At 44.1% G+C, this 13,798-nt stretch overlaps 1 protein-coding gene across 21 annotated transcripts in view; it reads left to right on the plus strand.

The window, feature by feature from the left end:
• TENM4 (teneurin transmembrane protein 4) overlaps positions 1–13,798 on the plus strand; it is a 1,797,006-nt gene that overhangs the window by 1,484,800 nt on the left and 298,408 nt on the right. For all 21 annotated transcript variants that reach the window (XM_068266709.1, XM_068266713.1, XM_068266710.1 and 18 more), the window contains one exon: positions 3,442–3,677. In XM_068266709.1, coding sequence (XP_068122810.1) covers positions 3,442–3,677 — 236 coding nt within the window. The remainder of the gene's footprint in view (positions 1–3,441; positions 3,678–13,798) is intronic.

Below are 13,798 nucleotides of genomic sequence, written 5' to 3' on the forward strand. Positions count from 1 at the left end.
AAACGATTTGCTGCCACTGAAGGGTTTACAGTTTTAAAGGTCTAAATTACAAATTCGGTTCCTATTCAGTGTCCAATCAAATGACACTATATGAAGTTCTCTTGAAAACTTGATTTCTGATTGGCTACGCTGGTTCTTCTTTGCACTTGTCTTGACAAATCGGTTCCTCTGATGTTCAGTTCTTGGAACTGCAGTTTGGTGAACCATTTTCACTGCTGTGTCTTCTACGTCGGTTTCTTACTTTCTGTTGGTGTACTGTTGTGTTGCATGCTCTGATGTTCTGTGTAACAAAAGCTTGTGGCATTGACTATGGCCTTTATTAAATTCACCTTTTATCCTAAGTTCTCATAGGTGATATTTTTCACACCTTATCAATTGCCTTTTAATACTCTTTCATTTGTAGAGTGGTAAAAAGTTTTTACAAAAGAGAAGTTAAAAATGTATCTCCTAAAGGGGCACTGAACAGAACTAAAAAATGCGATACTGAATTTAGCCGGCCTGAACTTACCCTTGCCGTCCTCTGGGTCCTCTCCGTTCTCCCGCAGGTGGCTCTGGCAACCCAGCCGGGAGTCATGCGCAGCTACGCATGCACAACCTATCCGTGTGCCGTCTCTATCTCACACTTGTCGCTGTGAGTGTTCTGTGCATGCGCAGTTCATTCTTTGGAGAACCGTGCATGCTATAGTGACGGGCTTGCAGACAGGCTGCTCATGTGCAGTTGTGCACGACTCACGGCCGGGTCATGCAGGTAAAGGAGCTGCCAGCGGGAGAACAGAGGGGGCCCAGAGGAAGCAGAAAGATCTCACGGGCTGAAGGAAGCCCCAGGTAAGTTTTGTATTGCATTATTTTAGTTCTGTTTAGTAATCCTGTAAGAGTAAAAGTGAATTGAAGAAGGGCCAATAACTTTACTGGAGTCCTCGCTACCAGGGGTAGAAGCACCACTGAGCCGCTCATTTTGTCATGTTTTTATGAATCAGCAGATGATGGCTTAGAGGTTGTCTTGTGACCCGTAAAAAGAACTTAAAAAAATAAACAAAATGAAATTCTAACAATTCAGGCAGCCTGGCAAAGATTACTATTAATTTAAGCTTCTGGTATTATTTCTATATTACAGCGGATCCGACATGAAAAACTAACTATAACAAGTAACTTGTCTATATATCTTATCTAAAGATTAGATAGTTTACACAGCAAATCTAGCTGCAAACAGCTTCAAAAGTTTATGATTATTTATTCCTGTGATACGAGGGCAGCCATGTTCTGTTTGTCACATTACACACAGACAAGCTGATAGCATCTCCAGCCCTCAGCCTGTGACAAATTCAGTCCCCTCTCCTTCTCCCCCCCCCCCTCTGCCTCTGAAATCAATGGCTAGTAACCGCCCCTCCTCCTCCTGCCTAGACTGAAGCCCCTGCTACAGTGCCAAGGCACAAAAGGAGCTGTGGGCAAGGCTTGTTTAGTTTATAGAGAATTAGAATATTAAAACAAAACAAAAAAAGTATTTGGCTTGAGAAATGCCCTATAAACGATATGAAAGGAACACAATTATGCAATGAGTAAAAGTTTATCTCGGATCCACTTTAAGCTCCTACATGTGATGGTGCACAGAGACTGATGCAGTGCTTATGCCACCTTTGATTTGGGCTTAGCTTTGCTTGAGTCAGGAGTTCAAGGAGGTTACAAATTCACTGTGAAAATCCATGAAACCCAGAGCGGGATTATCCACCAGGCAACCTAGGCAGGTGCTTGGGGTCTAGTGTGTGTCAGGGGGATCACCTGCCACCTTCTCTGACCTCTCTCCACTACAGCTTACCAAAGAGGGATATAGAGGCTACCATAATTATTTCCATTTAAACTATACCAGTTGCCTGGCTGTCCTGCTCATCTTCTGCACATAACACTTATAGCCATAGACCCGGAACAAGCATGCAGATCAGGTGCTCTGACAGAAGTCTGACTGGATTGGCTGCATGCTTATTTCAAGTGAGTGATTCAGACACTACTGCAGCCAAATAGATCAGCAGGACTGCCAGGCAACTGGTATTGTTTAAAAGGAAATAAATATGGTGGCTTCCACATCCCTCTCAGTTCAGTTGTCCTCTAATTGAAAACCAATCGTGTGGCAGTGATCAACGTACCACTTTGCACCAGTCAATTTCCATCTCTAATGGGATTAGCTGATCACTGGCTGATGCAGTGAAAGCAATCAGATCAGCCTGGAATCTGAACTACTGTATGGACTCCTTAAAGCAGAATGGCAAATTGCGTAAGTGGCCGTGCATCTCTTCCCGTTAGTTACCTCAAAACAGTTGACTTTTGAAAGCATAATCAATCAGTCATAACGGTTTTGGCCATAAGTTTGGTGTTCTTATGGGGATCTCCAGGCTTCTTATTTTTAAAGAGAACTTCAGGTGAGAAAAACAAAACAAAACAAAAAACAGATACTTACCTCAGGAGAGAAAAGGCTCTGGGTCCTAATGAGCCCTCCCGTTCCTCTCATGGTCCATCGGTCAGAGACTGCCAACGGGGGAGTCAGCGGTTAAACGTGGGGATCATAAGAGGAATGGGAAGGCTCATTAAGACCCAGAGCCTTCCCTCTCCTTAGGTGAATATCTGCTTTTTTTTCCAGTTCCACTTCACTCTCTTTAATGGCTTTGTCTCCAGGCGCAGCTGGGAGCCTCCTGCCTCTCTTTCCATTCCACAGGACACTATTCACAGCTTGGCAGGCTTACATACATATACTTCTTTTGCTTATCAGAAAACATGATTATGTATGATAATTTAGACTGACAAAAGTCCTGTGTCTAATGCTGAATACACACAGTTCGTTCCCGCATCGAATGCGCCTCTCGATTCCCGACGAAACAATTATTCCCGAACGTTTCCGAGCGCATTTCGATGATTTTTAGGTCAATTGTCATGTAAAGTATGGCAAATCGACCTAACGATCCATCGAAGCGCGAATCGGACATGTCGGAAATAAACGAATTGTCAGGAATCGAGCGGCGCATCTATGGGAATCGAGTGCGGGAACGAACCGTGTGTATCCAGCATAACTTGCGTACTTTCACAGCTTTCAACATGGACCTAATTCATTGTAGGTCAGTCATTTCCTGTTTAAATACATATTGCCTTATTTGTGTTACCAATTGACCTTTGCGGCACTGTAATGGGGTCCAAGTGTAACCTTTCTTCCTGCAGGGGGACTCCAGTAAAGTTTTTTCTAAATATTTATTTTCAGTCTGAATCAGCATATACTGTGATAGTGTTATGTGGTGTTGATGAGTTGCTCAGATGTTTTTCTACTAAAAGAAGAACAGCATTACATGTGTACAAAGGATGCTTTCTGTGTGTGGCAGATAGATGGACCCCATTGCTGTACCTTCTAGATAAACCAGCAGCAAACAGTCAGGACCAATGTTGTTTTTTCTTTTTCTGCAGGCATTTCCTGTTTAAACCTGGAGGTACGTCTCCCTTGTTTTGTACAACATCACCGGGATATCCCTTGACCTCCAGCACTGTGTACTCCCCTCCACCCAGACCCCTTCCACGAAGCACTTTCTCCAGACCTGCCTTTAACCTGCAGAAGCCGTATAAATATTGTAACTGGAAATGCGCAGCACTAAGCGCTATCGTTATCTCTGTCACACTGGTGATCCTCCTGGCATATTTTATTGGTAAGTGTTTGGAATTTCATTCATTTCTGTAGAAACAGGTTATCTCCTAAAGCTTGCCGTTATTTATATTGACTTACCATTCATTCATGAGTGACCAGTGAAACCGCGAGGATAGAACTACTCACTAGAGACTGATGACATCACTAAATATCCAAACATAGCTGTGCTCCTCCTACTTGGACCATATATGGGGGAAAGGTAGGGTGAAAGGGGCGTTGCCAAATCAAATGTAAACCAGTATTAGCCCTTGCACTTGCAGCAACACATAACACACAGCAACAAACACTGCCAAATAAAATGGAGGTTCTTCATTTTCCATAAATGCTGCACCATTCTCAAATTAAGCCAACCCACCGAAAATCATCAAGGTTTTCTTCTTCGGATCGGTCCACTCATGTCAGCAGACAGTTCATGCATATGACTTGAAAGCTTTAAGTGCAGGGGGAAATACTGAATTGCTAAACATTCACCTAGCCATTTGCTAGATACCAGTGACATAAATGAGGCTGCAGCATACCCATTGGCTATAAACCACAGAAAATGCAGCCTATCCATTCCTTACAGACCAGATATATAATGAAATGTAGCCCATCCATTCGCTAGTGACCAGTGACCTCCCTGAGAGTGCAGCCTATCCATTCACTACAGACCAGTGACATCACTGAGAATGCAGCCTATCAATCCACTACAGACCAGTGACATCACTGAGAATGAAGCCTATCCATTCACTACAGACCAGTGACATCACTGAGAATGCAGCCTATCCATTCACTAGAGACCAGTGACATCACTAAGAATGCAGCCTGTCCATCCACTACAGACCAGTAACATCACTGAGAATTCAGCCTATCCATCCACTACAGACCAGTGACATCACTGAGAATTCAGCCTATCCATCCACTACAGACCAGTGACATCACTGAGAATGCAGCCTATCCATTCGCTAGAGACCAGTGACATCACTGAGAATGCAGCCTATCCATCCACTACAGACCAGTGACATCACTGAGAATGCAGCCTATCCATTCACTACAGCCCAGTGACATCACTGAGAATGCCGCCTATCCATCCACTACAGACCAGTGACATCACTGAGAATGCCGCCTATCCATCCACTACAGACCAGTGACATCACTGAGAATGCAGCCTATCCATCCACTACAGACCAGTGACATCACTGCGAATGCAGCCTATCCATTTACTAGAGACCAGTGACATCACTGAGAATGCAGCCTATCCATTCACTAGAGACCAGTGACATCACTGAGAATGCAGCCTATCCATTCACTACAGACCAGTGACATCACTGAGAATGCAGCCTATCCTTTCACTAGAGCCCAGTGACATCACTAAGAATGAAGCCTATCCATTCGCTAGAGACCAGTGACATCACTGAGAATGCAGCTTATCCATTCACTAGAGACCAGTGACATCACTGAGAATGCATCCTATCCATTCACTGAGGACCAGGGACATCACTGAGAATGCATCCTATCCATTCACTAGAGACCAGTGACATCACTGAGAATGCATCCTATCCATTCACTAGAGACCAGTGACATCACTGAGAATGCAGCCTATCCATTCACTACAGACCAGTGACATCACTGAGAATGCAGCCTATCCATTCACTAGAGACCAGTGACATCACTAAGAATGAAGCCTATCCATTCACTAGAGACCAGTGACATCACTGAGAATGCAGCCTATCCTTTCACTAGAGCCCAGTGACATCACTAAGAATGAAGCCTATCCATGAGAATATGGTGTCTAAAAATAGCCTAGTCTATCCATTCAACAGTGACTGCTGACATCCCTGAGAATAAAGCCCATGTAGTCACTAGAGAATGGCATTACTAAGAATGTGTCCAATGCTTTATCCTCCCTGGCGTTCCAATTAATTGCGGCGCACGGCCACGGGAGGGTTTTTTTATAGTTGAGCTAGTCCGTAACACCCAGGAGGTTAACTGAAGGTTTAGAATATTGAGTCACTAAAATCCTGTGACATCACTTGGAATGCAATCTGTCCATTCACTGAAGACCAGTGTGCAAGTCTGTCCATTCACTACAGAGAGTTGAGGTAAAAGAAAATGCAGCCGTATATATTGACTAGAATCTGGTGACACGGGATGGTCAATGACATGTACATATTTTTGAATTTATGCAGGGTTAAGCAAATTTATTCAGCTTGAAAATAAACAAATCGAATTTTACCTCAGCAGGATTTGATTGGTTCATTCTCAAGCTGCATAAATTTGCATACAAAATCTATTTGCATAATCCTGCATCAATTTGAAATTATTTGCATATCATTAACCATCCCTACTGGTGACCTCACTTGACCATTCAGCTTATCAAAGCCATTCCTCTTTGGTGTAAAGGTGCGTACACACATGCGACTATAGTCGTTTGAAACGATCGTTCCCCGATCATGTCAAACGACGATCGTTTAAAAAAAAAGGAGCCAACGACCATTAAGTCTAACGACAGACGAGCTACATCGTTAAAAACGAACGATCTATCTTGGCGGATTTTTTCCAACGACGATCGTTTGCAAAAGTAGTACATCGTTGGAAATGGTCGATCGTACTAGGCAAGACATGCGCATTTCACTATTTCTCCATGGAACTTTTCATTTTAATGCGCAAGTGCAATAGTTGCTTTACGTGATGTAACGTTTGTTCTAACGATCAGTTACACACCTTTAAAAACTAACTTTACTTAGGTCGTTCTTTCGTCAATTAAAGGGATACTGTAGGGGGGTCAGAGAAAAATGAGTTGAACTTACCAGGGGCTTCTAATGGTCCCCCGCAGACATCCTGTGCCCACGCAGCCACTCCCCAATGCTTTTGGCCCCGCCTCCAGTTCACTTCTGGAATTTCAGACTTTAAAGTCTGAAAACCACTGCGCCTGAGTTGCCATGTCCTCGATCCTGCTGATGTCACCAGGAGTGTATAGCATAAGTCCAGTATGGTCTGTGCCTGTGCAGTACACTCCTGGTGACATCAGCAGGATCGAGGACATGGCAACGCTGGCGCAGTGGTTTTCAGACTTCAAAGTCTGAAATTCCAAAAGTAAACTAGAGGCGGGGCCGGAGCATCGGTGAGTGGCTGCACGGGCGCAGGATGTCTGCGGGGGACTGTTAGAAGCCCCGGGTAAGTTCAACTAATTTTCCCCCGGTCCCCCTACAGTATCCCTTTAAAAGTTCGTTCGTCGCTCACAACGAACGGTCGTTGTTGCATGTGTGTACGTAGCTTAACAAAATGGTAGACTACATTGTTTGTGTGGTCGCTGTAATTTAAGCACACGTGTTGAACCACCTGCGACCTTTACCCAGCGCTCTCTTCTGTCTGTTGCAACCGCTGTTAATTTTGGTCAAGTTCAACTGGTATAATTACTAACCTTAATTACTCACTTCTAAAGAAACCATGAATGATTAAAATTCAAATTAATCTCTTAAGCTGCACACAAACATATTTAACAAAAGAGCCCTATCTGATCTCCTCAACAAGAAGAGGGAAAAAAAGATATTTAATTAGATTTTGATGAAAAATTGTGTTTAATTTATTGCATAATCAATTATTAATTACAGCAATAAGGAGAGTTGGCCGGGTTTACTAATTAACTCATTTAAAAATTATGAATAACCTTTGAGTGAGTAATTATTTCTTACGTCCTGCCACGACGTGGGATAGTGGCGCGTTTCCTAACGACACAGATGTCGATACTGATAGACTCCATCCTTTTTAGTTCTACTTGATGAGCTTCAAATTGTGTTAGACAAACTTGCACATCTTGTAAGGACATTTATCTACATGATTGCCAGCCTACTTCCCTATTGCCCGCCTCATCGTCTAAAAAGGTGCGTTTAATCACTTGCGACTCCATCGTCTATAATGTATTGCGCTGGCCAAGGACGTAAGATCCAACTGAAGCCAAAATTGAACAAGGCAAAGTCTAATAGCAATTGCTTAATGTGTGAATAGAAATCAGTGCAGTGGAGTATTGTACCGTGTTAGGCATCAGTAAGGGTTCATTCACACCTAAAATTGCTAACCACTAGCGATTTGCGGTAGCGTTTTCCGCGGGTGATTTTTCCGCGATCTAACGCAGAAAAATCACTGGACTAATTTGCGTTTTGGAGTGATCGCGATTTGCGATTCTATTATTATTGATTTATTAAAGTAAGAAACAAACATGAGGTACATAATAATACAGACAATGCTAATGGCGAGCGCTCCAAAATCGCCAGAAAAATGCTCCATGTAATACGTTTGCGATTATCGCGGAACACCCATGATTATCGCAAATTGCTCAAGTGGGAACACTGCCATAGGCTACAATATCACTAGCATTAAAAAAAAAAAAATTCGATTCCCGATTAAGTGTGAACAAGTCCTTAAAGCAGGAAGTTTTTGAATCGGGGTGATGCCATGTATTGCCTAACTTAAAAAAAGAAAACGTAAAGTTGCCCATACACGGTAAAATCAAATAGTGTGATTTTCCTGTTTATTCAACCAAAGCGATCGAGTAGAGAAAAAAAATGAGTGAGTATTCTGTTTTTACAATATAAATCTGATCGGATGTGTTGGAAAAATCAGGCTGATTTCTTTGAAAATTGAATGGTGGATGTTAGGTTTGATACAATCTAATAGGTCAAAATCTTATAAAAAAAAAAAAAAAAAAAATGGCACCGTTAACGGCCACCTTTAAGATGGCCATACAGGATTCAATTTCTAGCGAAAAATCGTTTGAACAATCAGAAATTCTGATCGGGTTGGTTGAAAATAATCTGTGTTGATGGGCACAATCAATTAAAAATTGGTTTACAAAAACACACTGTGAAAATAAAAAAATACAGTTTTATTTAAAAATAAAACTAATATTTATTAAAAACAAACAAAAAAAAACATCGGGGGTGCAATTAGACCCCACCAACGTAGAGCTCTGTTAAGGGGGAATCACTTGTGTGCTGTGTTGTGCGGCCCTGCAGCTTGGCCTTAAAGCTACAGTGGCTTCTTTTCATGAAAAATGGCCTGGTCTTTAGGGGGGTTAACACTGCGGTCCTCAAGTGGTTAATGACATAGGGTTGAATCCAAGTTGAAGAAGTGACGTGAGGGCGCATCGGATCAAACGGCCACATGGGTATGTAGTTGGTACATTGCCGACAAGAAGGAAGCTTGTCATACCCCCTCCCACATTCCTGCTCCTCACTGATTGGCTGAGGGCACGTCAGTGTGACACAAGACTGAAATCTGATCTTGCTGTGCTCACATGTTTACAAAGCAAGCTAGCTATGACAGTGCTGATTCTAGGAGGAAAAAAAGTAAGGGAGGAAATGACATCAGTATTGGCTTCAGTCAGAGGGAATCCAAGATGGCTAATGCCTGAAACAGAATCCTCTTTATTAACTATATAAAGGTCTGTTATGTAAGTAACGCAAGTATATACTGTATATAGTTATTGATATGTATTTGTTTGAATAAAGGATTTCTTTTAACCGACCTAGTGCGGATTTCACCTTCACTACTTGGCATCGTGGGTTTGAGCGGCCCGTTTTCCAGCACTGTCGGCTAATAGAGGTTGTGAGCGGAGTTCCACTTTCTACTTTATATACTGTATATACTCGCATATAAGCCACATTTTTCAGCACAAAAAATGTACTAAAAAGTTACCCCCTGGGCTTATATGCGAGTCAGTGGAGCAGAATGGATGGTGGAGGTGGTTTTGTTACTGGCAGAGGAGCGTAAGGATCCTGCACTAGTGATCCTGCTCTTGCCAGCTGGCTTCTTGCTGTGTCCGTGTCCCCTAACCCCCACAACATGGTGTGCAGGCAGAGTGCGTGGCTCAAGACTACCTGTGTCTCCTGGCTTGTGAATTGGAGTGTGCAAGCAATGTGTCGGTACAATGATGTGGGATTCTTTCTGTGTGGCAATCACTGTCTCTCATATATATATGATGCCACCTAGTGGCATCTTAAGACACAGCTGTATCATCCTTAGGGCAGATCTGGCTATGGGGAGGGGGGCTGACTTGCATTGGGTGCACATTTGGCTGTGGGGGGGGGGGGTGCGCTATACTGGGTAGGACGCTTCTCCGTGAGTCAATCACTTTTTCAGATTTTCTGAGGGAAAAGTGGGTGCCTAAGCTTATACACAGGTCAGCTTATATGCGAGTATATACGGTATGCATTTTTTCCTGGCATAGTATGGCTGACGCTGCTGCTTTAAACAAAAATTCCAGGGTTTGTCTGAGTTTACTCGTGCCTGCTCAATAAAGTGCGGCCAAGGTCCTGTTATTTTGCATGCAGGCTCGTTGCTCGCTTCACCTGGTAAAGTGTCGGCCAAGTCAACCCACCGCGGTTTGGAAACCGCATCCCTGCTTAACGCCTCCGTAGGAAGTGTCACTGTGATCTATGACGAGCTTAAGACGCCTTGTAGAAAGCTAAGATCAGCCTGAGGGGAGTCTTAGGTTTCATGGCTGATTGTTCGGGAAGACAAGTGTTACTCTGAACTTCTGTCACATTCATACCACTAGCAACAAAAGCTCTGTAAACCCCGAGCCATATCCCTCGAATTTACATGGCCGTGTCCCTAATCCGTTTTTATTGGAGCTGTAAATCTCCTAAGTGAGGCAATGCGCGGCTTAACAGGCCGAGTCTGAATCCTGAAGCACTGTATATCCCCTCAGTACATCGGAGACAGTCCACGAGCACTGGGGGGCGGTTCAGGTAACGTTCTGTCACATGGGCCGTGGTTATTTATCATCCGACAACTGCGGCCGATGAAACCCAATCGGGTGTCGGGGCTTTTATGTGGAGCGCTCGTCCACATTCTTATTGAGCTTTCATTGGACTTCATTCCCAAGGATGCTCTGAGTGGAAATTGTATTGTATTTATAGAGCGGGTTTTGCGTTCTGTCGGGTCACCTGGTGCTCATAAAGGTACAGGCGTTGATTTGGACAGCCCCCGATGCGTGAGAAATAGGCTTGTGAGACCTTTGTAAAGCAGTGGAAGTAAAGTTCGGCTCAAGACCTTTTTTGCAGCATTTTACTGCTGTCTGTGTCCTTGCTGGACAGATTTTCTTTTTGTAAAGTGGACTGAACAACAATTTTCAACCTTTTCTTTTTTTAAAAAACAAAAACAAACATCCCCATAAGGGAGGTCCATAATGGTGTGTGCCGCTGGGGGGATCACACCTTTACTTATCTCTGGGCTGCTGCTCCTCTTGCTTCCCTTTGTGTACCCGACCCAGGCTTTGCAGAGTGTTGGCAGCAAAGCTAACTCGCCTTTCTGCCCGCACACTTACCCCTGCATTTTCTCTCCATGCCGCGGCAGGAACTTTGGAAAGTTTCCTTTAGCAGGTTCACACACTGCAGTAAAACCCTGCTAGATGCCTAAACCATCCTCAGACTAGGGGGAAACTTCCCGCCCTTTCAAAGAGCAAAAGGAAGAGAGTGAGGAACCTGACAAGAATAAAAAAAATAGCCCTTTTTAACCCTTCCTTAACCCTTTCAGGACTGGTATTGTTACCCCCACCCCCCAAAAAAATTAAGGAGAATCCATTTCCCTTGTGATCTAGTGCCCACCTCCACATTTAGATAATCCATGGTGATCTAGTGTCCCCACCCCCTTTCTGAAACATTCCCTAGTAGTCTATGGTTCCCCCGCCTCCCCTCATGCAGAGATCAGCAGCAGGAAGCAATGCTGGGTGAGTATTACTGTTCTCGCCTCTCTCCCTGTCCAGCGATGAACAGGCATCGCGGCAGCCAGCCCCGTACTGAAGCATGTACCGGGGTCCTGGCTTGATGACATCATCGGTACATGCTTCAGTACGGGCTGGCTGTTGAGTAGGACGGACATGCTCAGCAATTGTCACGGGAACGCAGACAAGTGAGGCGCTTGTTTATCTCTATGATCACCGGCACTTGTTGTGATCCTGAGATCAGGAGCCTATCGGCGCTGCTCCTGATCAATGCCAGGAGATTAGGCTGTCTATTGACAGTAGTGATCGTCAAGTAGATGCAAATAACTCTAAGTTGATGTAAATGTATGCAAATTTATGCAGTTTGAAAATGAACCAATTGAATTTGATTGGTTCAATTTCAAGCTGGACACCAGTGCCTCTCAGTAGTACTTGGGGACACCAGTACCTCTGAACGCTGCCTAAGGAGGGTGGAAGACGTCCGGAGTTGTTATCACAAGAATTGATTAAATCTCCCGTCATTGACTGCGGTGGCCAGGAATGTGCAACAACACCGCCGGTATTTCAAGCTTTGGTTCAGGGACAGAGGAGGTGGAGGCCCTCATATAGATAGGGAGCAATGAAGCCCGCTCCAAAAGTCCACAGTATTCATGAACCTCCCTTAAAGTGAACCAGAGAAAAAGCACCCTCATGTATTTTACCATATATATCATTGGGAACATTAGAGAAAACACCTACCCTGCTCTCTGCTTCATCCTTCACTGCTCAGCCTGCTTCTTACCAGCCCTGATAAAATTCCCAACTGAGCATTCAGTCTGGCTTTGCTCAGGAATCATTATAGCTGAGTCATTACAGCAGAGCCAGAAGGGGGCAGGCTTAGGTTTGAAGAGACATCAGAGAAAACAGACTCAGCTATAATGATTCCTGAGCAAAGCCAGACTGAATGCTCAGTTGGGGATTTTATCAGGGCTGAAAACAGGCAGGCTGAGCCGTGAAGGATGAGACAGAGCAATAGAAGAAAAATGCTTAAAAGACAGGAAACAAAAGACCGAGAGCCAAATCTGGTGTAGTATGTTTGACCAATATGAGAAAAATTGTAGTTGAGAATATACTCACAAGTGTGGGTCACCACGCAGGCGACCACTGAAAAGGCAGGTGGGGAGAATTATAACCTGACCCCACTCAGGTATAAAAAGTCGCTCTCTATAGGAAGAAAAATGGGGATACACCCCTCCACCAAGGGTGGACAAAATGTAAAACTGGTAAAATAGAGGCGCCAAAACAGGATAAGATCAATTAAAATCCGGTTAAAAGGAAGGGGTGGGTGGATCCACTACCTTCACCAAAATGACCAGGCCAAATCCAAGCCAAAAGTAATACAAATAAAGTATTTATTGGTCTCCACATATAGTGCAACGCGTTTCACGGGCACACATCCCGCTTCATCAGGCAATTTGAGGTAGGAGAACACAATGCTGGTGCATTCAAGAGCTAGAGCGCCTCTGCGCTACAGAGGCGCTCTAGCTCTTGAATGCACCAGCATTGTGTTCTCCTACCTCAAATTGCCTGATGAAGCGGGATGTGTGCCCGTGAAACGCGTTGCACTATATGTGGAGACCAATAAATACTTTATTTGTATTACTTTTGGCTTGGATTTGGCCTGGTCATTTTGGTGAAGGTAGTGGATCCACCCACCCCTTCCTTTTAACCGGATTTTAATTGATCTTATCCTGTTTTGGCGCCTCTATTTTACCAGTTTTACAATAGAAGAAAAAGACTGGGTCTCCACCTGGATAAATGCAATTGTAGCACTATTTTATTGCACCATAGTGACAAAACAACACGACGTTTCGGCTAGCAGCATCAAGTGATAAAGGCCTGCTGGTCGAAACGTCGTGGTGTTTTGTCACTATGGTGCAATAAAATAGTGCTACAATTGCATTTATCCAGGTGGAGACCCAGTCTTTTTCTTCTATTGCTGTGGATTGTTGCACCTTGAAGGATCCGGGTGTGGACTGGTTGACTCCCTGGCTTCACATATTATTACAGTTGAGCTTCTAGGACTGCTTCTTTTTTCCAAGGATGAGACAGAGAGCAGGGTAGGTGTTTTCTCTAATGTTCCTACTGATATATATGGTGAATACATGAGGGTGCTTCGTCTCTGGTTCACTTTAAGGAGAGGTTCTTTATATTTGTTGTATTTGGTGCTCGGGTCCCTTTAAGGACTTTCCAGGGCCGTTAGCACATCCGCCACCCATTCCTCTCCATAGAGCACTGCTTGGTGTTCACCCGGGAGACCTGAACATTGTGTCTGTACAGCGATTGTCCGGGTAACACGTGTAGGGATGGGGGTGGTGGTGTACGGCCAGCCTCTGCACATAAGCAGGGCATAGGCTCAGCCTGTACTGCAGGGCTTC

Source organism: Hyperolius riggenbachi, chromosome 2 (assembly GCF_040937935.1).
Source record: "Hyperolius riggenbachi isolate aHypRig1 chromosome 2, aHypRig1.pri, whole genome shotgun sequence".
In the NCBI taxonomy this organism is placed as follows: Eukaryota; Metazoa; Chordata; class Amphibia; order Anura; family Hyperoliidae; genus Hyperolius; species Hyperolius riggenbachi.